This window comes from Podarcis liolepis (assembly GCF_965112155.1).
Source record: "Podarcis liolepis genome assembly, chromosome: 12".
Taxonomy (NCBI): Eukaryota; Metazoa; Chordata; class Lepidosauria; order Squamata; family Lacertidae; genus Podarcis; species Podarcis liolepis.
The window spans coordinates 27,607,321-27,633,355 of NC_139563.1; the positions used below are offsets into that span (position 1 = coordinate 27,607,321).

Sequence of the window (26,035 nt, forward strand, 5' to 3'; positions counted from 1 at the left end):
TCTTTCTGCACATGTGTGATTCTGTACCTCAGTGATTCACTCATGAACATTGTTGGAAAGAACTTTATGTTGCTATACTGCCCCAAATGTTGACACTTTACTCCTATAATTTTCTGGGTTAGTGGAGGAAACATAATAAACTTCTATGTGAATGCAGCCCAGGGCTGCAGACAACCATGGTTCAAACCGTCACTCAGTCACGAAGGTTATGGGCTGGGGATAGCCACTCTCTCTTAGCCTAGCCTACCTCACAGGGCTGGTGTGAGGTTAAAAAGGGGAGGGTGGGTGCCATGTATATGTCCTTCAGCTGCTTGGAGGATGCTGTATGTGGGATATAAATGTGCCAGCTAGACTGGTGACTGGGAGTGGCCACCGAGACCACATAACACCGGTCTTGAAAAACCTACATTGGCTCCAAGTACGTTTCTGAGCACAATTCAAAGTGTTGGTGCTGACCTTTAAAGCCCTAAAGGGCCTCGGTCCAGTATATCTGAAGGAGCGTCTCCACTCCCATCGTTTTACCCGGACACTGAGATCCAGCGCCGAGGGCCTTCTGGCAGTTCTCTCACTGCAAGAAGCCAAGTTACAGGGAACCAGGCAGAGGGCCTTCTCGGTAGTGGTGCACTCCCTATGGAACGCTCTCCCACCAGATGTCAAAGAGAACAACAACTATCAGACTTTTAGAAGACATCTGAAGGCAGCCCTGTTTAGGGAAGCTTTTAATGTTTGATGTATTATGGTATTTTAATATTTTGTTGGAAGCCACCCAGAGTGGCTGGGGAAGCCCAACCAGATGGGCGGGGTATAAATAAAAAATTATTATGATTATTAAATTATTACAAATAGATAATCTAATGGCAAAGAGCTACCATTTGTCCACTATCACTCCTAATCCCCCCCATCATTCTCTCAATTCGGCTACTATATGCAACATATGGTCTCCATTATATGCTACTCACAATATATCGTTGGCACGATCACGTCACTCTCCATTGCGCTGACTGGGTTTTCTGCTAAACAGCTGTAATTCCCAATGGCTTCTTTGATGACAGGGACAATCCGAAGTGTGCTGTTGTTTGCTGACAAGGAATAGATAGTGCCAGCTTCAATGGGATTTCCATTTTTCAACCACTGGTAAGCGACCCGTGTGCCTTCCTCCACAGTGCAGTTCAAAGTAATGTTCCCACTGTTCTCCACGACTCCAGCAAAGGGTTCAATGTATATGACTGGCTTTGTGACAGGGACTGCAATATAAAAGATCTTTGAAGTTAGGATCAATGTATTTTAACCAAGGAGTGGGTAACCTTTGGCCCTCTAGATGTTGCTAGAACCCCCTCCCAGAGTCCCCTGGCAGCAGGGCCAATGGGTTTACCATTTATTTGCGGAATAATTTAGGAACTGGGGGGAAACTGCCTGACTTCCCTCCACCCATGTGGTGGCACTGGCGGGGGGAGCACACTGCACCGGGTACCATTTGGGGAAAGGGTACCATCGCAGCTGCCCTCCGAAAGTGCACCGCACCATCCCAGGATGTGCGCCACATGCCATGCAACCTCGGGATGTGCGCCAGCCATGCCCCCGCTTGTTCTCTGCTCCGGGGGGCTGCAGCGTGTTGCTCCGCCACTGGGGGGGGGAATACCACATGAGGGGAGTCCTGGGGCCAGGTGGGCTAATCCCAAACCTGCCACTAACAAGCACCACAGGTGTGCTCCCTGCTCCCTGCATACATTGTGGAAATTTGTGCAGCCCCACCTCCCACTGCAGCAGGTGGCAGAAATGCTTCCCAGCGATCCATGCATTCACACAATGTGGGAAAGCGCTCTCCCTGGGTATAAATGTATGCAAGTACAGCTCCTCTGTGTGTGTGTGTATGTGGACTTTAGCCCTATCAGAGTCCCCTTCCTTGTATGGGAGAGCTTTGCCCATATCCATTAGTAGCTGGGCAGAGCCATTTCACTCTGTCTGAACACACTTTTCCCGATGGCAAAGCATTTCTGCCATTTGCACCAGTAAATGTGGCCACCATGCACAACAGCAAGGAGTGGGGGAATCTATCTTTTTTGGTTTCTCTCATTTTTTCAATCTATGTTCAGTATTCCACATCAGTGAGCAGTGCTTCAAAATCCACATGAAAATTCACCAGCATTTTGCTGCAAATTTCTCCTAATCTATGTTTCTTTGTGTGTGATTTTGTCTAATATACTTTTTGTGTGTGTGAAGTGTAATTTCCCTGCGATTCAAGGTACCCATGTCCAAGCCCTTTTTGTTCTGGTGCTTTCCCTGTGAAAACCTGCTCTTTGAAGCTCAGTCGGAGCAAACATCAATCTGTGGTAAACCTAAATTGACATTTGCTCCAATTCAGCTTTAAAGAGCAGGAGGAGGAAAACAACAACAACAACAACAACAACAACTGCACACTCAGACACGAAGCATTAAAACATGGCCTTTTACCAGGAAAGAGCAGTGCAAAAAGTAAGGGTGGATAAGCCCAAAGTCTGCCATATAAAGTAAAATAGTGGGAATGAGCTAGTTAAGTGTCTGAGGTGGTAGAATGAATGGTACGATTTCATACACCTGGTGTGTGTGTGTGTGTGTGTGTGTGTGTGTGTGTGTGTGTGTGTGTAATATTGCTGAATGCTGTCCTGTGAATTCCTGCCCCCCCCCCCCAAATACAACATTAATTGCAGAAGATTAGAACCTTTTCCACTGATGTACAGAGTTCCCCATTTCTCCTTTCAGGAATTCTTCCCCTTGTGGGTAACATTTAAAACAGCACTTTCATATTTGCAGTCCAACTTGTCACAGTCTGTTCAGCAAGATAAAGTTTTCGGCCATCTTATTTTGCTTACCTGTAACAGAACAAGGCCTCATCCAGGTATGTGCCTTAAAGCTCTGTGTCTGAGCGCTTTGTTGTTGTCGTCCTGGGTGCTTTCCCTTCAAAAACCAGCTCTCTACTGCTGAATCAGAGCAAACACCAATCCACGGAAAACCTGAATTGCCATTTGTTTCGAGTCAAAGAGTGGGATTTCTGGGGGAAAGTGGCAGGGAGGGAGGAAGTGCCTAGACACAGAGTAGTCCTGTATCTAGAAAGTATGGAAAGGTTAAGTGTGGATGAGCCCTTAGCCAGGATCCAATTTATGGAATCCTGGTGTGATTCAAAACACCTCTGCTGGAATTAAGACCAAATAGCAGGCTTACCATAGTTGCAGTTGCATTTGGGGAATCTGGGCTCAACAAAACATGCTGTAGAAGATAAGGATCTCCTGCACAATCTCGGTTGTTGGTGGGGCATGCTCTGTCGCTGCCCGTATGTGTACCTCCCTCCCTGCCACTGGTACCCCAGGCGCCAGCAGGGCTTACTATGCTGGTACTAGAAGGGCCCAGAGAAAAGAGTTAAATAGCCCCCTTCCCCAGAGCACAGTGTGCTGCCAATTGTACCCTCAATGGCTGCTATTAATACATTTTTAAACCCTCATAGGAGATGGCCACAGAACCTCTATGCAGCATTCTGGTTGAACCTTTAGATTCCAACATTTTATATTACTTACCATCCACGGTAACTTGAACCTTTGCACTTGCAGGTATCGTTCGGTTTCCATCGATATTGATTTTGATAATATAATTGCCTTCATCGCTGAAGTTCAGAGATCTTATCTGCAAGGATGCATTTGGAGGCTTAAGTGCAATTTTGTGCCTATATTCCAAGTCTGGAACTACTGAGTGATTTACCAAGCAGCCAATCAGAAATATGGGGGTTGTTGGTGGCTTCTCAAACAGCCATATTATCTGGATATTGGAAACTGTAATGTTGAAATTGTAGTCAACTGGGAGAGTGAGGGACTGCCCTTTAATACCACGGATGGTATGTGATGGGACTGTCAACTTCAAGGCAGAACAAATACCTGCAGGGGGAAAGACATTTTGAAAATGAGAAAAGATTATAATTTGCAATGCAAATAGGCCACAATGGTTGCGTGTCGAGGACCCCCAAGACACCCCTGAATAAAAACACATCATTTTTGTTTTTGGCATAATTTTGGCCACAACTTTATTGAATTGCAGTATGTGAGTGGTTGCTTAGGCATTGGTTAACGACTATCTTGGAAGTAGGAACAGAACTAATAACCACACCCGTGTGGAAGTCAGTAAGGGTAAGCAATTTTGGGGAGAGAATAAAGCTGGGTGCCAGGCTCTCACCTTTCCCCAAATGCTCCCAGGGGCTCTTGCGTGGCCCTAGCCCTTTGCCAGGGATACGGACAAAAGCATGGCGAGCCCCTGAATTCCTTTAACGGAATACCCTTGCAGCAGCAGCATTGGAAGGGCCAACCACATCCCCTCCACCAACTAAAAATTAACCAATGCCTAAATGCAACCTTACAAGTTGTGACAATTTGCTGCGCAGTAGGCAAAACCCAAATGGCACCAGCCAATCAGCCAAATGGTAAAATTCCTACCAGGCCCCTGCTCCAAAGCAGACAACCCCATGACAGGCATAGCAAGGTCAGTGCAAACAAACCCTAAAAAAAGGGAGGGTGGGCGGGTGATCCGATGTGCGCAGCGAAAAGAGGAAGCTCAACACTGCACACAGGGACCTATATAGCACCCCTGTCAATCAAATAAAATTGCAACAATAAATTTCCCCCAGCAACATTGGAGGTCCCCCATCAAATTCGTGGCCATCCAGCAACAGGGATGTCATGGTTGCTCCCACCGCAACACGTGCTCTCCATGAAGGAGAACCTGCTTTGCTTTATGCGCCACTGCGGCAAGAGGCAGCCCATCTCAAAAGCTTTCTGGGAGTAAAATTAGTATGTCAAATTTTAAATAACTTTGGAATCTTCTTGATGTCAGCATTTCTTACTTCAACTCTTCACCCCATGTTTAAACACAGCAATTTATTTTATCATTTACTACCTAATAAGCCTGCTATAGCCAGAATACATGGAAATACAATGAGAAGGAACCATGGCCTGTAGCAACCATTTATATGATCATCCTGACACTTAAGACTTATTCATTCATTGCTCATATTTCAGCCTGGTTCATGGGTAGGCTGCTACCACGATCCCTTGGAGCAAGACCAGCAGTTCACATTAATATTTACAGGCATCTGTGTGTCGCTACTTCCACACTGTAAATTTACTCTGGAATAACCATGCTTTGCTCCAGTAGTAGATAGGTAGCCGTGTTGGTCTGCCATAGTCAAAATAAAAAAATTCCTTCCAGTAGCACCTGAAAGCACCAGGTGCTACTGGAAGGAATTTTTTTATCATGCTTTGCTCATTCACTTTTTTTTTTTACAGTGCATCGACGTGATGTTTTTGCCTTTTGGTTTCTGTTCCCACCCATCCCGATTCAAAAAAGATTCCTTAAAAAAAAAAATCCTTAATAGGCAATAAGGGCTAATAATTACTTTTAAGCGCAAACTCTGTATTCTACTTATCTGATTTGCATTTTTTGCTGTTGTAATTTTACTGTATTATGGAAATTTTTTAATTTATTTTTTTTAAAAAAAATCCTGTGTAATTTCTCCAGGTATATGTGGTCTATGGCATGGCTCTTCCTGCATAAAGTCATTTCCTTCCATACGGTCTGTCATACACTCTATTATTTTAACTCTTCCCTTTCTGAGTAGCATTGTCTCTATATCCATTTATTTCACCTTCAACTGCAGAAGGTAGGGAAATGTGGCCAGGGGACGGGGGCGGGGAATACTATTTAATTTTATCCCCACTAAAAGTGATCCTGATGAATAATGCCCCTGTGTGTCACACGGGAGCTGGGGAAAGGGGACCTGCCCATTTAAATGGAAGCTTAGTTGCTATTCCAAGCCAGCTGAAAGCAGGACAATGGCTGGGTGCTTCTATCAAGTCCATGTATGAAAGTACCCTGTGTACGCCTGCCTCTTGGGAAGTCGATACAGGACTGCAGAATATGGGCCAATAATATATACAACCATAACATACGTTTCTATGTAGCTTCTCTTGCCTGTGAAACCTGCCCTGTTTACAGACATGGAAAACGTCCAAGCAAAAAAACAGCTGAAAAGGAACCCTTTTGTTTTTGCTGTCAGAAAGGGTGGAGTTGCCTCCAGGGGATGTAAATTTGTTCTGTATGACTATGACCTGATGATTTATTCAGGTATAATCACTATGGGAGAACTTCTGCAAAGCCAGAAGGAAGCAGGAATTAAGGAAGTTGCTGATATACAACAAATCCTCCTTGTTTGGTCTGTTTATTTGCTATGGGAACAGTGTTGGGATTTAAAATTTGGTCCAAGTATCACCTCAGAGGCAACCTTGTGAGCTGCTCTGGGAAGGAAGGTAAACTGTCTCAAAATAATAAGAAAAATACAAGTACAAATATTTAATTAGTGCCTGGCACGATCGTGTTTTAACTAGATACCGCCGATAACTAAGCCCATTTGCAGCACTACATGAACTAAGAAAGAGTTGAGCTGTCTTACTTCCGTGTATTTCTGTGGACTTTTCTCTGGTAATTGATTTCAGAGGTTCCAGCTCAGTTCTTATAACGGACACAAGGCTGTAATCGTGAGCTAAACACACTCACCAGCAAATAACATTGAACTCAAGTGGAATTGCTTCTGAGGAAAGCCGCTGAAAATTGCTAGCTAAGAAAGATTGATTGCCTGCCATTGTTCAAAGACCCCTAGCCCCCTCTCAGAACTACAATTCCCAGAGTTCCCTGGGACTGTTAAAACACTCTGAGAATTTTAACCATCTCAGCACTAGATCTCCCAGAATTCTTTGGGAGAAGCTACGGCTGTCAAAGTTGTATAAGAGCACTTAAAACGTATGGTGTGAAGGTGGCCTGGGTCTGCACATTTCTGGGGTGCAATAGCACCAGCTTCTCTCTCCATCGTTTTTTTTTTTAAAATCATAAGTTTAATACAGCTGCAGTTGCTCTACTAAACCTTCATTTGTTTCCACAAACCACAGGAACACCAGAATCCTGAACAGGAAATATAAAATAGTGAAATTAATTCAGCTCATTGTCAAAGGCACCCTAGCACTATAGAGTGACAAAAGCGGGACCAAAAATCCCAAACACCATTTGTAGTATGAAATGTTACAGGATTTCAGCAAGGAGCTACAGACCATGCACAGATTGCCACAGACGCTGTGTGAACCGTGACTGTCCAGATCATTTTGACGGCTCAAATAGACTAGAATGAGGGAATGTGTTTGACCACCCCATATCACCAATAGCACAAATTCATCCTGAGTGCACGTTTGAAAAATCATCTAGAGAAGTCCAGGGTGAAACTGATCGAAGCCAGAGAGGTCAGATTTCAAAATCATGGAAGAGAGATTAACTTTAAATCTGTCTCCTGCCCCAAAAAGTCAAGAGTTGGCAGATCTGTTAAACACAACCATGTTTCACTCTTGAAAGGCTACCGTTTCATCCTTAGTGTATTATTCCTTCCAGACAAAGGAGGATTTCTGTGACCAGGTGTCACAAGGAACCTAGTTCTGTGCATCTTCTGTATAGCTGGTGTAAAACAGGAGTGGAGACAACAGGCAATAAGCTTTCTAAGCAAACCGCTCCCTTCCTTGGCTCAGGTTATCTCTTCAAGGCAGTTTATGTGTATTGGATATAAACAGGCTAGGCTTCTCCAAAGTGACCTCCAACTAGAGCGTAGGCTGCATTTTGCTTCTATATCCAGCTTTAAGTATTAGTAAGCACAACACCACCCTTGTTGACTGGAAACATCCTGCAGCCTTTTCTGTTTAAATAAAAACCGTGACATCATATTTTGAGTTTAATGCATAAACTTAAGATCTCCGTGGGAAGATTTCCTTTCCTTTTTCAAAAATAAGTACAGGTCGCATTCTGATCCTAAAAGCTTAATTCTCTAGTGATCTATATGCGGTGCTTTTTTTTCCTTAAAAAAAATGTTTTAGGGGTACTCTCATTTTGACTCAAGAAAATCACCATTTTATAGTTCAAATCGGGAAAAGTAAATACAGTAAATGGACAAAAGTACAAAGATTTACAAAATGTTTAGGGGTATGCCTTCCCCCAGAAAAAAGCCCTGTCTTATGAGCATATAGTTCCAAGCCAAGTAAAGCAGAATGCTTTACCATTAGAATGGAAGTGTTTTACAGTACAGTCCTACACGCAACTGCTCAGAAGCCGCACTAAGTTCAGTCTTGCTCCCATTTTCCACAGGACACGATTTAACAGCAGCAGTAAATCAGCTCTTCATTAATAGAGCCAGGAATTCAAACACTCTGTACCAGTCTCTGTATAAGAAAATACCTGGTAAGCAACAGTGTTGCTCCATAGCATATCTAGGGGATGAGCCTGCCTAAATCACACCTTTAAGATCCACCCCCCCCAAAGGAAATTTGGTGACTTTTTAGCCACCCCTGATTTAGCAGCTCTGCTTTTTGGTGATGGGCAGCTGCATCTTCCTGTATTCTATCTGTAGTTTTCTGCATACATTTCAAAATTCTGGTTTTAACCCATAAAGCCCCTGAAATAATTGAAACAATCTCCTATTCCCATCTGACCCTGAGCCCCTCTCCTCTTTATCATCTGTGCACTGGTTTAAAGGATCTTATACTGAACCTTGGTGGTAGTAAAAACCCCAGTTGTTTGTAATTTAATTCAGGATAAAGTAAAGAACCTGTGCATGGCTGAAAATGGATGGGTAGTGGGACTATTTTGCACAAGGTGGGTTCAGCTAGGGTGAGGTGTTTGCTAACAGTTGAGCTAAGAGGACAGAAACTTTGATCAATCAGAATTATGTCCTTTTCTTTTTCTCCTAACTCCAGTGAAGACTGATGTTTCTTATTCTGATACGCTCCATAAAAAGAAGGCCACTTTTCATATTTTTCTACAATTTTCCCCCACCAGTTTTTTGTGTGTGGCAGCAACCATTTCCCCATCTGCAATGCCTGGAATAATGTTTGGCCTGGGGCATTATGGAGGATGCAAAATGGTGGGCAGGCTGGTGTTGCTCCTTGAGCGGCAGCAACAAAACGAAACTTGGGAAGGGGGACTTGTTGTGCCATGGGCCATTGTCACAGCAAATGGTAAGCGTGAGGAAGTGTTGGAGATCCCCTACAAAAAATTGTGAGATGGTTTCACTCCAGTTTCTCTGTCCACAAAGTAGAGAATTCTCATTGTCATTTGTGCACACCTCTCGTTATTTGGAAGAAGTTTATAAAAGTTTATAAAACTGAGAATTTTGGTGGCATGGTAAGCTTCCTCTCCTCCTGCTCCCCGTTCTACATCTAGTACAACACATATTGGACGTGTAATCAAGTACATTATTACAAATCATAGTAAGATAAAATGTGCTAAATGTGTCATCTTTTGAAACCAAAACATCACAAATGGGATCAAATTTGCAGATATTAATGGACCTCACATGAGAAATGAAAGTAAAAAGCCAATTTAATCACAATGTATAAAAGTACATAAAATAGCCATAAAATTTATTTCATTCACAAGCACTGCAACTTTTTAACAGTTCATTAATAATGATAATAAATGTTTCTCCTAGGGAAACATATACATCTTGCTGAATGCCCATCTTATTAATTTTGTGTGTGTGGTGTTTTATGAAAAGCCATTCATTTTTAATGCTAAGTATACTTTATACAAAACCATAATGTCTTAGGTAGAAGGATCTATTGATAATACTGGGCCATTACATATGGAAAACTGAAAAGGAACAACCTTATTTGCATGACGTATTTTTCAAAAAGGCAGTGAGAATAATTGAAACCTCAAATTTTCCTGCTGCTTTTCTAAGGCTCCACGAAAGATTCCGTATTACAGCACAGCCCTATTTTGCACACTCAGAAATAAGATCCACTGCATTCAGTGGGGCTTACTCCCAGGTAAGTGGGTGTAGGATTGCAGCCTTCCAGAGTGAAAACACCAAGACTGTCCCAACACTACCCACTGCAGTTAGTACCTACCTACCTACCTACCTACCTACCCTTCTATCTATTTCCAGTTTTTCTGTACAAATCATATACGTTTGTAGGATTAAAAAAAAAATCCACATGGTTTGAAAACTGACAGTTCCTGGTTGTTTCATAATGGTAAAGTTACTAAAGCTAAAAACATTCAAAAGTATGGAACTGAAACAAAACCTTACACCTGGATTAAATACATATTAGAATAAGATGATGAAGAAGAAGAAATTTGAGATCTTACCTAAAAGCAGAACACAGATTTTGCATTGCAAGTCACAAAATGTGGTGCTAAAGGGCTCCATGAAAGCATCCTGTCTCATGCAAGCAGCCCTTTCTTTCTGGTGTGCATGTGAAGCCAGAGTTTGGTCCAGCAGCCGTGGGCCTTATTTGCTAGGGAAATCAGCAGCGAGTTTATCAGCCCCTACCCTGGCTTGCCTTAGGTGATTTGAATATGTGTATACAAAAGGCAGAGGGAGTGGGAACACCTGTTGGATTAGTGTTCGACATCTTCATTGCCTGTGACCCTAAGTTCCCCGCTCCGGTTATATTCACAGCAAACACAGAGCATGATAAATGGGGCATACAGAATGAATTACTGAACACTGATAAAAAATAAATGAGCCCAGAGCGGCACGCAGGTTACATTCACCTTCCTACAGCTGACAGCTAAACAGCTACCCGGAGGAATAACGTTTTGACTTGTGCATGCTCGTAAGTGTTAGAAATGGAAGTGTTTTGCCAGTTAGCTAGCTTATTCTGTTCAGAAATGGTCAGACATAATTGTTCCCCACGATATTATATAATAAACCTGCATGAAATCAGTTCTTAGCCCCAAAGGGGCTGTGAGTGCGTGTGCAAAAAGTATTCCTTTTAAACACATACTATGGGTTCATCTCTGTGCCAGCTCTGGGACATCATATTTGCTATAATATTAGATAATAAATGTTTTAGATTGGTTATTAGCCCAAAGGGGGACCATGGAAGATTAATGTTAAAATATATGTGCCTCTTTCTATATTCTTATAGTTATCCTTGCACAAAGGATTCTTGCCAGGCCCTACAACTTCTACCCGGACAGTCTACTCAACATGCAAGATCTCCTTTGGGACCGTCAAGCCTAAAGTCAAGGGATATCTGCTCTGAACAAAGTACTATAGCAGGAATAAAAGAAGAAATGTCCTTTTGGCCGGCGGGAGGCGCCGTTGCTTTGCACGGCAAGCCCAGCACCTTTGCGCTTCGCTGTGCCCGTCTCCCTCGCCCTCCGCCGCAACCTCAGAATTACAAGTTTGCGTGTTTGCTTTGGTCTCTCACGAGGCGGAAGTGACAGCTGTCAACCCACCAAAAATGGAGTGATTTGGGATTTACCGGTAGCTGTGATTGAGTCAGCCATCCCCCACCAAAGCGCAGCAGCAGCAAAGGAGTTCACCATTTTTCTAACGCAATTTTATGCGATTTTTTCTAAGAAAAGCAAGACTTTGACGTGAAACTGCATTCTGGATTAGGGTTGGGAGGAATCAGAGTGAGTAATTTAAACAGATTTGCTGCAGTCTGAAGTTTGGGTTTTATGTACAGGGAATTTGTTACTACAAGGCAACCCAACCTCAGCTCCATCTCTGACCCGAAATATTAAACATGATAAATATTAAACATTTCAGGGCCCCCATCCAAATAGGAGGATAGTGGAGTTTGTTGCCAGAAGCAAGGCATTTTAATACGTTTAAACGAGAAAACAAACAAGCCCTGCTGCCCAGCTGCATCTACTAAAATCCCGATTGTTTTCTAGGGTCACCATTCATTTAACGTCGGGGGACGGAGACAGCCAGGAAGAAACCAGGAAGTTCCGTCTCCATGTATCAGATTGCCCTTCCAACTGTTTCTATCTCTATGCAGCTTCCTCCCTCCTGGAACGTCTACTCTTCGAGGTGAGCGGAGAGACGTCCCGCTGAGCGTGATGGGAGTTGTAGTGTATCTTACGTTTTCAGGTCCAGAGTGTGGGAAGGAGCGTGTCCTTCCTGGACTACCGATCCCATAATGCAACAGGAAAGCGAAAGGGCGTATCACGTGATGTACAAAATGGCTTCCCTGTGTCGGAGGGAGTGGAGCGCGATGGGTGACAGGAGCTTGTGAAGCGGCCGGCGCTGCGTTGCCATGCAGAAGATCAAGTCTCTGATGACCCGACAGGTACCGCCGGGAGGGCAAGCGGGTCGGGGAGCGGAGGTTTTGCACGGGCGGCGAGGACGGTGCGGCAAAGAGCGGAGCCGGCGGTGCCAAGGGCGGGTGGTGGGAGGGTCCCCGCGTCGTGGGAGGGTGGTCTTTGCGGTTGTAGGACAAGGCCAGAATCCCCGCAACTGAAAGGAAGGCTTTGGACGCAGGCGGCATTCGGGTGATAGGAATAAGCGGCAGGGTGGCCATGTGAATGTGTCGCATAAAGAAAGACACGGGAAACCTTTAAAATACACGCGCCACAATTTCTGTGCGTTTTTTTCTCCTCTGCAGGGAATCCTGTTGTCTTTTTAATTGGACTTGCCCATAAGGTGGTAGCCTCATTGGATTGTTGTGATGAATTTTCCTAGGGAAATTTCAGTGTGGGGGAGGGCAGGAATTCGCAAGCATACAAGTGTCCAGTTTTCTTAGGGCTTCCGAGAGGGCAGGGGATCTTTTCCAGTAAGGATGAGCAGGGATGGGAACTTGCCATGCATTGGCATTGTATCCATTGCTAGTCACATCCAGAGTAGGTTGAAGAGCATGATGACTAAGGCCCTTCAGTTTCAAGTGGGTCTACATCTGCTTTGAGTAAAAAAACAGCTAGATACTCTCCATTGCTTTCTTTGTGGGGAGAAGGATTTCTGAATGAATGGGACACATTGTGGGAAGGAGTTGGTGAATGAAGGAGATAGGCATGGGCTTTCCTGAAAGAAAGGGGGAGCTACCGCCTTCTGGGCTGTCCACATTTTTTCCTTAATGCAAGCTTCCCAAATCCTTAGGCTTAGGGCTGACCTGGTCTTCAGATACATTTTCTGTTATCCATGTGGACCGTGGGTTGGTCGGTTTGAGGTTTTCTCCCATCCATTGAATTCTATGGGTGATGTAATGGTATTGGTGTTTGGGAGCCATATATACTTGTCAGTTTCTTTTTCTGTGCTTGATGACAGAAGGAGACATATGTTATCTGCGCTAGTAAAGCTGCCTTTAGGACCTACCAAGCTGGTGAACTCATACAATGAGGTTGTAGGTTTTCTGGGGAAGTGTAGCACAGAATGGGGAAACAGAGATGACAGTAATCTTTGTAAAACAGATGCTATTGTTTTTATGGTAATTTGTTTCATATGAGGTAGGTGTTTCTATAAAGGCACAATAAACATCAGAGGAAATCTCTTCTCTGGAGTGTGTGTGGACTGGGCTACATTGATCAACTTGCAAAATGTAATGCTCTGAAGGGATTGCAACTGCCCAATGATTTGGTCCCGGAAAGATCCCAGTTGAAAAAGAATAGAGCTATGCTTGCTTAGAGAAGCATGAGAGAAACATGTGGAATATCTCTGTGTGTCCACTCCTGATTTTGCTATTAAAGGGATGACATAGTACCGTATGTCCTCAGTACTTCAATGGATTAGGCTGCTCTCATTTTGCTTCTCAAAGTAGATTGCTTTTCATTTATATTTTAAATATATATATTAAATTTAAGTACTATGGAGTTAGACAATAGAATTTATTTCAGTAAATGTTGTTTCTTTGTTCCTTGGGATCGGCCATTACTATATCTATTTTGTTAATGATTTGCTTTACACAGGCATCCCAAAACAATTTGCAATATAATACAAACATATATAAAACGGTTAAACCGTGGAATATATAAAACAATTAAATTTACAGTTTAAAGCAATTATAGCACATAAGATCTTTTCAGATTCAATACAGATACCAGCTGGCATCAAGAAGGTTCCATGATTTAGAAGGTTTGTTGAAAAAGGAGCATATTTAGCAGGTGCTCAGTATGAGAATATAGATAATATAATGTATATAGAGAATATAATATTGAGAATAAGCAATAGAGAATATAATGGGATTTACAAAGGGTAGGTGTTGCCACACTAAAGGACATAGTGCAGAATGGACCCCCTAACAGAATGGTATCTGCAGAACACAGTGATTGGTATGTAGTGGGTGGGACAATTTTTTAGGTATTCAGGATTAAACTGTATAGGGCCTTGTGCACCAGTACCATCACTTTGAATCTCGCCCAGTAACTTATTGGCAGCCAGTGCCATGTAGAAAGCATTTTGTCTTTTTTACACTTGTTATACCATTAGCTGCCTGATTAGGATAACAGAGCCCACTGTGTTTTCAAATAACTTTCAGGTGCAATATTGCTAAAGGTATGACCTGGTACCATACATAGTCACTCTTTTCAGGAAATTGTACAGTTGGAAGGGACTCCAAGAGCCCTCTAGTCCGACAACTGCAATGCAGGGCAGGAATCACAAATTGCAGTGGTTGAGGTACAACTCTTCACAACTGGGATCCAAAGCCGGGGATGGGTGGTAAGGTGGCTTTCAGCCGCAGGGGAGGAGCAATACGGATGGGTTGTGGCAACCTTCTTCTGCCCCAAAAATGGACCGTGGAGTCATTAGTGGGACTGAGAATGAAAATGGGGAGCTCCAGATTGGAAGCAGAGGGGAAAACAAATCAGACACTCGTTTGATCCAGAGCTGCAGGAAGCTGGGAATGCCGCAGCAATGAACTCCGGTGAATCATAGAACTGTAGATGAGAAAGGGACCCCATGGGTAATCAAGTCCAACCCCCGTAGTGCAGGAATCAAGTTATTTTCCTGCACAATACCAATAAATCGACCTTCACAAACCTGGTGCCCACTGGTTGTTTGACCACCAGTCCCAGCTAGAATGGCTGTGCTGGCAGGGGCTGATGTGAGTTGTAGTCCAAAACGTTCGGAGGGCATCAGCTTGGCAATGGCTGCAATAAATGGCTCACACACACACACACACACACACACACACACACACACTGTCCTTCAAACTTATTCGTGGGTAATAATAATAATAATATTTTTTTAATTTATACCCTGCCCTCTCCAGCCAGAGCCGGGCTCAGGGCGGCTAACACCAGTAAAATTACAATAAAAACATAATGGGGTGGGCGAATTTAAAATACAGGTTAAAATGCAATTTAAAATGCAGCCTCATTTTAAAAGTAGCCCATAAATCAAAACCATAAGGGGAGGGAAACATAAGGGTCAGACTGAGTCCAAACCAAAGTATTTCTGTGGAGATTGCGGACTGTATTACATAAACTGTCTTTTCCTCCCTTAAGGGTCTGAAAAGTCCTCAGGAGAGTATTCATGATCTGAGCCCCCTGGAGAACTTCAGAATTCCAAGCAAGGTATGGTGATATATATTCTAGTAGGTACTGTGAACTATCATAGTTTCTGTAATTTTTTGTTCCCTTGTACTTGTGAATCGCTCCTTATTCCAACTGCAAAGTTAACTTATCGCATTAATTGTTTGCAGTGGTGGCCTGTGGGCAGAATCTAGCCTATGGAAGGCTGCTAGCAGGCCCTGGTGTGCTTTGTGAGTCTTGGTTGTGTTTCCCACCATTTTGAAGCAAGGCCCTGCTATTGCCTGTTGCATTCTTTCTGATCGGTTTCATGCCAACTGAGCTCAGCAAGAGCTAAACTGGGGTGGAAAAGAGGAAGCAAACAGGGGGAATCGTGCGGTTTCTGGGCAACCATTCAAAGTCTCTCTTCTTGCTTCTGGGCTAGCAGGAAGTATTAGAAGATGTTTGGGTAGTTGCCCCTTATCCCTTCTGCCCCCTTGCCTATTTTCCATTGTCTACACTATGGTGTATATCTCTGGTGGGTTGTGTAAGCCAGAGAAAAAAGTTTCCCTATTAACTTAAGGGATGCATATTTTTTAGTCACTGGTAGCCTCTTTGAACTGTATGTGCTTTATTTCTTATAATATTTCAGCAAAAGACACCTCTTTCAATTTAAGAGATGGGGTTTTGCTGTTGTCATTGTTTTGTGGTTCTCTTGGGCTTTGTTTGTGTCATTGTGTTGATGAGCAGTGAGCTTTCTTTAAAAAAAGATGTCTTTTAAACCGAGGACAGCGTATTCTCAGTTCTTTTTTGTGTGTGCTCTGCTCTGCCTCAGAGCTTGCAACAAACCACACCACACACTTGATGAATGAATAAACCTTCTGTGGCTGTTCATTCAAAGGAGGAAGCTAGATTGGGCAGGAATAGGACAGGAGGGGATGTTTCTTTTCAAATGTATCTCTCCCTGCCTCACAATACTGAGATCATTAGTGTATAGTCTTCTTCCATCCCCCACATTGAGAGATTATGGGATGGATAGGATTTTCTTTGTTTTGGCACCCAATTGGGTGACACTCTGTCTTTTAAGCATCAGGGGAAGATTGCTTTATTTGCTCAGACCTTTTGGAGCTCCAGTTTTTAGATCTTGATCTTTTGATTCTGTATTATGCAGAGGCTGCTTAGTGCTCCTAGTCTCTGAATCTTTGATATTTATTTTTATTCTTATGTGAGTTGCTTAGAAGGTTCATGGATTATTGTGTGCGATACAAGTCTGTGCAGTCAATACAAATAGATCCCAGATTCTATTTTTGATTTTTTTCATGGGAGGAACAGAGGTTTCTCCTTTGCTTTATTCAATTGCTGTTTATTCAAGGGTGTGTGTGTGCAGTTTTACTTCTCAAATACCGTAATTTTTGCTCTATAAGACTCACTTTTTTCCTCCTAAAAAGTAAGGGGAAATGTGTGTGCGTCTTATGGAGCGAATGCATGCTGTGCAGCTATCCCAGAACCAGAACAGCAAGAGGGATTGCTGCTTTCACTGCACAGCGATCCCTCTTGCTGTTCTGGCTTCTGAGATTCAGAATATTTTTTTTCTTGTTTTCCTCCTCCAAAAACTAGGTGCGTCTTATGGTCTGGTACGTCTTATAGAGCGAAAAATACGGTAATTTTTTATTTGGTTTTACAAAATTAAAGTTATAATAATACCACAACACATCCACAATTAAAAGATTCCTCTGAATCTTTGGACTTCCCACCTTCCCCTGCATGGGTTCTCTTGTTAAACGTTTTCTACTGCATTTTTTCCCCCAATAATCCCTATTTTTTTATTACTCCTTTATGACCCTATCTCTTGTTAAATGACGAGTGTTATTGGAATCCTGTTAGTGTTTTCAACTGCTTACAGTGGTCTCCAAGATAAATGATAACATTTTCCCATTCTTTATTAAAGTTTTGATCTTCCTGGTTCCTGAGCTTTCCGGTCAGTTTTGCCATTTCATCATAGTCCAACAATTTAATTTTCCATTCTTCTCTGGTAGGGACTTTATCTTCTTTCCATTTTTGGGCTGTGTGTGCAGTTTTCTAGCCAGTCATGCCCCCTTCCAGAATACTCCACTGTTTTTCCATCTCCCAACAGGCACTCTGCATTCTGTGGTCACTTAGCACGATCAGTTCCCCTCTGCCTTCGACGTTTTTGTTTGTTTGTTTCTGTTTCTGTGAAAAGGATTCTTCCAAGCATGTTGATACGTCTTTTTTGATTCTCAGTGGGTCTGTTTTGGCTACAGCCCTGTTGGCACTCACCACCCATGTTGGCACTTAGAAGAATATGCAGTTTCTTCTGCTGTACCGTTGTGTGAGAGAATCTTCATGCCTGCCTGTGCAGAAATGAATACCTGAGTGAGCAAAGAGGGACACAGTTCAGTGGAAGGGTACATGGTGTGCCATGCATATTCAAGGTCTCATGTTCACTCTCCAGCAAAAGGTAGCTCTGTCTGAAATCTTGGGAAGCTGCTGTGAATTTTAATGAGCAGTAATGCGGTAGATGAACCACTGCCCTGACTGGGTATAATTTCTAAGTAGTCTGCGACTCCTTTAAAAAGGACATTCTGATACTCATTCCACTCTTTCCTGAAACCAACAAACATTTACCAGATTATGCAGAATTTTGCTGCTTGGCTTGGCTTTTGCTGTCACCAGTTTTGATCTAGTATAAGTCTCATATGTAGACTCTACATTTGTTTCAGATATTTTTACCTGCTTCTCATTATTTTTTTTAAAAAGGCTCCCAAAGCATTGTGCAACAATCGGGAATAAGAAAAGGCCTTGCCCTCAGGTTTAGTAGCTAAAATACATGATGTGAAAGGCAAAAGGATTGGGAGGGAGGAGGAAAAAACTAAACTCAGCCACTGCTTCTTCTTTTTTATTAAAAAAAGATATTTATTAACGTTTTTTAAATATAACAATGAAAATGAAAAATAAAAAGAAACAAAATATAAAATACAACATAAAAACAGTTAAAAAACAGATAATTTTCCATAACATATCTTCCTAACACTTATTTCCCCGTTCTCCTCATACCTCCCTTCTTTGTATTCCACTTCAATTTGTTAGTTCAGCAAATCCTTACCATTAAGCTTTTACCCATTTGTAAACCTTTTTTTCGTATCTCCTAAAGCATTACAGCTGGAAACCCCTTAGTTTCTATCCAACATCCTTCTAGCATTCATTAATTTTACAATATTTCTGTAAATAGTCTTTAAATTTCTTCCAGTCTTCTTTCATTATCTCTTCTCCCTGGTCTCGGATTCTGCCAGTCATTTCTGCCAATTCCATTCAGCCACTGCTTCTAATTACAGTGTTCTTATTAGTGTTCTTTCCTGCAGGGAGGGCCAAAGCATACTCCCTGCAGCTAGTCCTTCTCTTGCTGATGGATGGGGCTAGGTTGGTCTCTCCATTTTCACATTGTTTTCCTGTTTTTTTCTTTATGTCTTTTGACGTACAGATGCTATAGAGCCTGAGATGACCACACATTAAAATGTCAACATGATATCATGATCAAAAATGAGCTAAATCCTCTTTGGACTGTAGTAATTTGGGGCAGTGTATAAAGACCACAATTGTATTAATGGCTTCAGCCAGAAAAGAGAGAACCTTAACAGAAAATAAGAGGACTTTCCAAGAAAGCTTGAGCAAGAGTTTTTACTGTCTTTAATCTTCAAGGAATGGGAAGGACCTCCAGATGCTGCTAAAACTACAACTCCCATCATGTCTGATCTTTTTGAAAAGAAGGGCCATAGCATAGTAATAGAGTATCTGCTTTGTAGATTCAATCTCCAGCATCTTCAGGTAGAACTGGGAGAGATATCCCTGCCTGAAATCCTGGAGAGCTTCTGCCAGTCAGTGTAGACAGTACTGAGCCAGATGGCCCAAGGGTTTGACTCCTAGGTTCTGTGCCCCATTGGCCAGAGTCCACCAGCAGAAGGCAACTCCTCTCCAGCTCCTTGAATGTACACACAAATATGTTCCCCCTGGATTGCTGGGCCACTGTGTCCTTAACTTGTGATGGTGATGGTGGCTGATTAGAATAGGGAGCATAATGCTTGTTACCATCCATTTGCACAAGAATGCTGCTTAGGCTTTATCACACATTTGTTGTAGCGACTCATTCATGTTCAAAGGACAGCTGGAGGCAGGTTGAGGAAGTAGCTTGGCGAAGCCACCTCAACCCTTTGTTTTGTTGTTCCCTCATGCTAGTTAGGAATGTGGTTTGGGTAGTTGGGCTACGTTTGTTGTGTGGCCTTTAGTTAAAGAGGATGAGGCATGCAGAATTAAAAAAGAAACTCTAGAGGCTGTCCAGATTTAAAATCAACTTCCTTCCTTCCTTCCTTCCTTCCTTCCTTCCTTCCTTCCTTCCTCAGCTTTTCATACCTTTAATTTCAAAATTCTGCCTTGCTCATCATTGGGTGATCTATTTTTCCCATCTACTTTTTTGTATGTGTGGTAGTGGTTTATCTATCACTTTTTATGTTATAGGATTGGACATCCTTTGTGGGGTTTTTTTTTTTTAAAATGGTAAAGTTGCTCTGGAAGAAAATGCCCAGGACTGGATTGACAGGAGAATGTGTTAACTTAATCACCTGTTGGTTCTCGCTTTGGAGGACTTAGGAAATATAGATTTGTTAGGCAAATAAAAAGCACTTTGAGGTTATCAGTTTAGTTTTTTAAATTCAGAAAACCATAAGTCTTCTGGCCATACCAACAACGTCCTCCTGGGCAGAATGTGCAGACATCACTAATCCACCCAGATGGTATCACCACTTCAAGCAAGTGTTCTTGTCTGTAAATCACAGTTCCCCAGCAGTTGGATTGCTAATTGTAGTTGATGGGGGGAAAGCCTCAGCTATTCTTGCTTCAGCAAGCATGACCCCTGTTAATTCTTTTCTTTTCATGGATTTCATGAGTGTTGTTGTTGTTGTTTTTGTACCAGTCTGATAGTATCCATGGCAGGTTCACTGAGTCCACACTGTCTGTTGGACAATACTGACATCTTAGGATCTGTGAAGTCCATAGGCTTTCTGTGCTGAGAAAGCTGTTTTGAAAGAAGAATTATCAGCAAGTTGCCTGCAGAATTTTGGAATTTGATCTCATATTATCCCTGCTCCTTGAATGGGCTTAAAAGACGCACCCACATTGATACTGTCGGTTTTAATTGTGTGTTTTTTAAGTACACTGGTTTTAATAGGACCGTGTGATGCTGGGAATTCCTTTTCATAGCTTGCACTGGTTTTAGTTATGTTCTGCACTTGAAATTGTTATGGTATGGTGTTGTTCTTTATGGGGTTTTAAAACTGTATTGTGATGAAAAACTCCTTTGTAAAACTCATGTTTGAGTTTTAAACAAAAAATCAGTAAAAACTGTTGCCACCAGCTTCCGGCATCTTTGCTTACTGCTAACTCTTTTACCAAAAACAGGTATGGGCAAACATTTGCCCCTCCAGATGTTGCTGACCTGCAGCTTCCATCAGCTCCAGCAAGCATGGCCAATAATTAGAAGGTAGTGGGAATTGTACAGTAGTTCAGGAAAATCTGGAGACCTCTCTGTGTACCCAAGGAAGCTGGTGGTCAGAATCCCTGAGGATTGTTAATTAAATGTTTGCAGAGTTCGTTTAGATCAGAGGCAACCCTGTAAATCATAATGACTGTTTTGTTTACCTGCTCACCCATGAGGGTGTTAATATGTTGAGACATGAAAAAGCTAGTAATTAACACAGCAAAAAAGTGAGTCACTTTCATGAGTAGGCTGGGGACTGTGGAGGATGGAAATCCACAACGGTGCTTTGAGGCTGAGCAGGAACGCAGCAGAAGGCATATCTGTGCCATTGTTGATGGATCAGTCTTCTAGGATAACTTCATACCTTTCTTACTGAAAGGCTTGGTTTATGCTTGGGACTGTGTAGACTCCCCATGATTTCACCTAGCTATCTTCAGAGCTGGGATGGGGAACAGGGATGCAGGGATCCTGTGCCCAACCTGGGGCTCAAACCCACAACCCTGAGTAAGAGTCTCAACTCCTATAATTTATGACTCTTGGCCATACCGACTGCGGCTGGTGGGAACTGGAGAGCAACAACACCGTTCTCCCACCCCTGATGTGGAGAAAGATCAGGTGCATCCAGCAGCGTTCACAGCGGTTTGTGCAACTGTGTGCATTCTCACAATTCTGAAGTTGCACACCATTCCACTACCCCAAGATCTCTATCTCAAAGGCAAAACGACTCTAAGGGTCTTAGAAATAGAGAGGATCTCTGTTACGGTGCTTGTGGGTACAGAAGGGGCTTCTGAGAATGGGACGAGGTAGCCCTGATGGTTCTTGAAGTGACACACAATTTGGGGGTTGCCTGTCCCTGAAAACATTGGCAAGCTCCAGTAGCTTGAGGGCATAAAATAGTCAAACAGGGTCACTTGGTTGGACCTGGAGAATTATTCTTGTGTGATCCAGGGTAGCATTTTTTTTTTTTTAAATTGTGCCTGTGTTGACTTTCTAATCCCTAGGTTTATTAGGAATCCCACAAGAATACCACACTTATTGTTTGGGTCATAATGCTGTACCTCAGAAGGCAGATATTTTCCGTTCTCCCCAGCTCTCTCTCTTAGGAAGAAAAGCAACTTATTGTCATTTCACATGTTTTATTGTTCATGTCTCACTTTAAAGGCATTCAATATTTTTTGTTAACATGTTTTAACAAGTTTCTATTAAATCTAGATTTCTTTTTAAACCAAAGGGGAGAAAATACTTTAAAAACAAATAAAATCTAAATCTAATTACCGCAATAGTAAAAAACAAAAAACAAAATCCACCATAAAACAAATTTCTATCCACCTCAGTCACTGATGGATACATTTCATTAGCCACTATGCTAAATAGCTATGTGTTAGATTCTGAAGAACCCCTGGGTGATAATTGGTTGGTTTTAGAAGGTGGCATTTTTGGTATCCTTTTGCCAGAATCAAGTGGATTTATTCATGGGCTATTGTTAAATTTGGGGGCACTTGTAGGATCTGTGGTCCATGGATTTTCATCCATGGAAAATATATTAGGAGTTGCTACTGTGGAGCTATGTAGAAGCTTCCGTTCTGCGAAGTTGACCATCACCTTTGCTTTGTGTTAAGAAACCAAAATATTAACATTGCTTTTTGAAACTGCAATTTCATAGATCGTCCACAAGGTGGCACATTAATATAACTAATTGAAACAGCCAAAGTCTGAACCTGCACTCAGAATGTTTCAGAGGAGTATGTGTGTTTAATTCCTGAAATTTTAGATGATGCATAAAAAATAGATTCATATACCAGTTGGCAATTATTTGAATTTGCTCTCCTGTTTTTATGTGTAGCGATGTGTAGTTGAATCAAAAGCACTTCTAAATCTTAACTCCCCCGCAATCAAGTTAAGCCCCCATTTCTTTGCAAATTCACCACTTGAATAGTTACAGTTCATTTAATTGTCCTCCTGGGCAATTTGCTGCTCAGTGTTTTCAGGGAGGGCGGACCATCCTGCTTGGCCCCATGTTTCTATTCTCCTCTGACCCTCCTGCTTCTTATCTTTTCCTCCTTCTGCTAAGACCAGCCTCTCAGTCTTGACTCTGGTAGGCAACATGAGAAAAAAAGAAGTGCCTTCATGTTTCCTGACCAAGGATCAGGGAGAGGAGAAAATGAGATGTGTCAACATCCTTCCATTCAACAAAGAACATGTCTGGTTTCCGGGGGGGGGGGGGGTTAGAAATACAGTGGTACCTTGGGTTAAGTACTTAATTCGTTCTGGAGGTCCGTACTTAACCTGAAACTGTTCTTAACCTGAAGCACCACTTTAGCTAATGGGGCCTCCTCCTGCTGCCATGCTGCCAGAGCACGATTTCTGTTCTCATCCTGAAGCAAAGTTCTTAACCTGAGGTAATATTTCTGGGTTAGCGGAGTCTGTAACCTGAAGCGTATGTAACCTGTAGCGTATGTAACCTGAGGTACCACTGTAACTTCTGAGCTGTTTTGGCACAAGTAAATTTTGAGAGTTTTCTTGTTTCTGGGGTTTAGAAATGTAGTTTCCCCTGTTTAATGCTATTGAGGTATCTCCTGCAGATAGTACCCCAAGACTCTCTATGGTATAAGAGAACGTGTTGTTAGGCCAATACCGTGAACTCTGTTGTTCGCGCTAACATCAACGCACAAGGCTGCAAAACAGGCAGTTGCATCTGCAGTTGGTCTGCAGTTAAGACTTCGGTCTCAGGTGGGAAGTGAAAGGATTCAAATAGGAAAGAGAAAGAGAAATTGTATAAGCGCAGTCTCCAACAACAGGAAAGTTACATTGGCATCGGACCTTTGTGGCCCAATTTATTATGATGGATCGATGGGTGTACAAGCACTTTCGTTAAAAAAAATAGCAATGCCTTTGCACCCACTTGTTAACAGTAGGGAGAGAGATTATTTTGGATTTGGAGGTGTTTTGTTTTGCTGCTTTGGACAGAGCTGCATTTTCCATACCACCCGATGCCACGGTTCGTGTTAGTGGGAGCAGAGCACTCTGTGAGTTTGTACACTGTTTTTTTCCTTCTTTCCCTCCCGTTGTGAATCCCCTGCTTTACAAAATCCCCTGCTTTTAAAAAAGTAGCAGCATGTAAACATTGTTCAAGCCCTCTTCTATTGTTCTTTTCAGCTTCTCTTTTCTGTTCAGTTAAGGATCCAATTGACTCTGTAATTTGCTCTTTATATTTTTGACTTCCTATATAGGAGTCTTGTAATACATAGAATGGTCACGCCTTTCCATTTTGGTGCAAATGTTCAGGTTTTAGTGGCCCAGTTCGTGTTTAACTTCCATGTGTAATTTAGTGTGAATGCGCAAATGGGCATATTCTCAGAGAGGAGATTGCGTCTTCCTTTTTCCTCTGGTTCTGCTGCCACCATGCTATTTTTTGAGGCCGTTAATAGGACAAACCTTAACTCCAGCTTAGCTTACCATATCATCACAGTAGCAAGAGAAAAATCAGACAATTTCTTGATGCATGCCGGGACAAAAATAAATAAATCTTAATTTTACATCTACGCTCATGGGATCTGAACTGACCAGGAATGAGACCTTTGGCTAATAGGGGATAGTTTGATGCAGATGTTGGCCCAGTGTTCAGCAGCTGCAAAAAAAGGAGGCAAATTCCATGCTAGGGATCATTAGGAAAGGAACTGAAAATAAAACTGCCAATACAATGCCATTATAGGGTGTGTCTGCATTTGGAATACTGTGTACTGGCCACCTCACTTCAAAAAGAATATTGCGAAGTTGGAAAAAGTTCGGCATAGGGCAAGCAAAAGGACCAAGGAGATGGAGCCTCTCTCCCCTGTGGTTTGCTTAGTGTTACATGTGAACTGATCGTTGTGCGATTGCTGCTTTCTGTCTATTTCTTGATTGGTTTCTCTTTGGTTAAGCTGTTAATTAGTCATGCACGGTGAGCTCAAGTTGAGAAATTAATGGAATAGCTTTTAGAGCAGTCAAATTAATGTTTTATGCAATCGTACCGTGATGATTAGACTAGAGAAAATCTTATTTTTTTATTTCAGGCAGAGGTCTATTAAATATTCAGGTACTGTTAATTAAATCTGAGATGTTGTAGAACTATTATTCTGTTTTCAAGTAACATGTTGGATGTGTTCTGCAGCTGTGTGAAATTGAAAAGTGACAAATTAAATATCGCTGTGTCTCATAAAATATATTAAAACTATCCACTAGCAACTTTACTGTTGCTCGGCATAGAGGCTGCCGTATTAATGAGATATATAATTGCATGTGTAGGTGCACGGCCACATAATGATAGTGTTAGGAGCTGCCGAAATCGGCCCTCCGTGTTCTGCTGGAAGATTAGCAGAATATCCCACTGTTTCATTTTGCCTTAATAGAGCAGGTCTGTTTTTCTTAGGACAACAGAGAGCAGCAAATGTAGGGCCCCCCCTTTCCCCCCATTGCTATTCATCACCATCATCAAACCTTTATTGGCATCACATACAAACACTCAGAATAAATAGGCCAGTGTGATCTCATCGCCATTTCAACAGTACAGTCATTTGCCAAAGGGAAGAAAAGAAGAGCAATCTATTTCATCTCTGTGGGTCTCCAGCAAGGGCAGGATCCTGTAGCGTACTTCGGCGACAAACAATCGAATAGAGGAACTTAGCTACTGTCTTGGTGAGCTCCTGGTCTCTAACCTGTAATAAGAAGCGTATAACCTCTGTCTCTGGTTTCCATGTTGGAATACATAGATGGTCTAGAAATTGTTGGCAGAGATCATCATACATTTTACATTTAAGGGCCATGTCAGCTAGAGTTTCCACCAGGTGGGCATTGCATGGGCAGATCCTATCTCCTTCTGCCAGACCCGCAAACCTACCCCAAAGGAGGTTAGAAGGATTAGAATTGAACCTAGCCAGTGAAAAAGCCCTTCTTTCTTGCGGGTTAAACAAAAATTGTAAATAATTGAGGTTAAATTCCTGCGCCCAAGAGAGTCAAAAATAAAGAGGGGAACATGTTTTTCCCGCAGCTGAGATTAGTTCCTGGCGATCTATGTCCCACAGCCTGGTTTTTAACATGGCTTTGGCGATTGGGAAAGCTGTGGCGCCCAGGAGATCCTCTGAAAGCCCGAGTTGCCGTATCTTTGTGCAAAACAGTTGTAGCCCTGGGGAAGGGAAGGAGTCTGACAGAACTTTGCTAAGT

General features: G+C 42.4%; 2 protein-coding genes and 1 long non-coding RNA gene across 5 annotated transcripts in view; 2 read left to right on the forward strand and 1 right to left on the reverse strand.

The window, feature by feature from the left end:
• The window catches only part of HEPACAM2 (HEPACAM family member 2), a 31,695-nt gene extending 20,971 nt beyond the window's left edge, over positions 1 to 10,724 (reverse strand). The window contains 4 exon segments of the mRNA XM_083467695.1: positions 960 to 1,244; positions 3,549 to 3,902; positions 10,198 to 10,242; positions 10,245 to 10,724. Of these exon segments, the coding sequence (XP_083323821.1) occupies positions 960 to 1,244; positions 3,549 to 3,902; positions 10,198 to 10,242; positions 10,245 to 10,266 (706 nt within the window). The 5' untranslated portion in view covers positions 10,267 to 10,724.
• LOC310689763 lies at positions 1,049 to 3,691 on the forward strand. The gene is made up of 3 exons (XR_014517649.1): positions 1,049 to 1,134; positions 2,740 to 2,875; positions 3,582 to 3,691. It is a non-coding gene; the product is annotated as an uncharacterized lncRNA (long non-coding RNA).
• A 1,259-nt stretch (positions 10,725 to 11,983) lies between the features above and the next one.
• The window catches only part of VPS50 (VPS50 subunit of EARP/GARPII complex), a 75,026-nt gene continuing 60,974 nt past the window's right edge, over positions 11,984 to 26,035 (forward strand). For all 3 annotated transcript variants that reach the window (XR_014517633.1, XM_083467680.1, XM_083467679.1), the window contains exons 1-2: positions 11,984 to 12,137; positions 15,286 to 15,354. Coding sequence is in view for 2 of the 3 variants with exons in the window: in XM_083467680.1 (XP_083323806.1) it covers positions 12,105 to 12,137; positions 15,286 to 15,354 (102 nt within the window). In the remaining variant the exon portion in view is untranslated. The remainder of the gene's footprint in view (positions 12,138 to 15,285; positions 15,355 to 26,035) is intronic.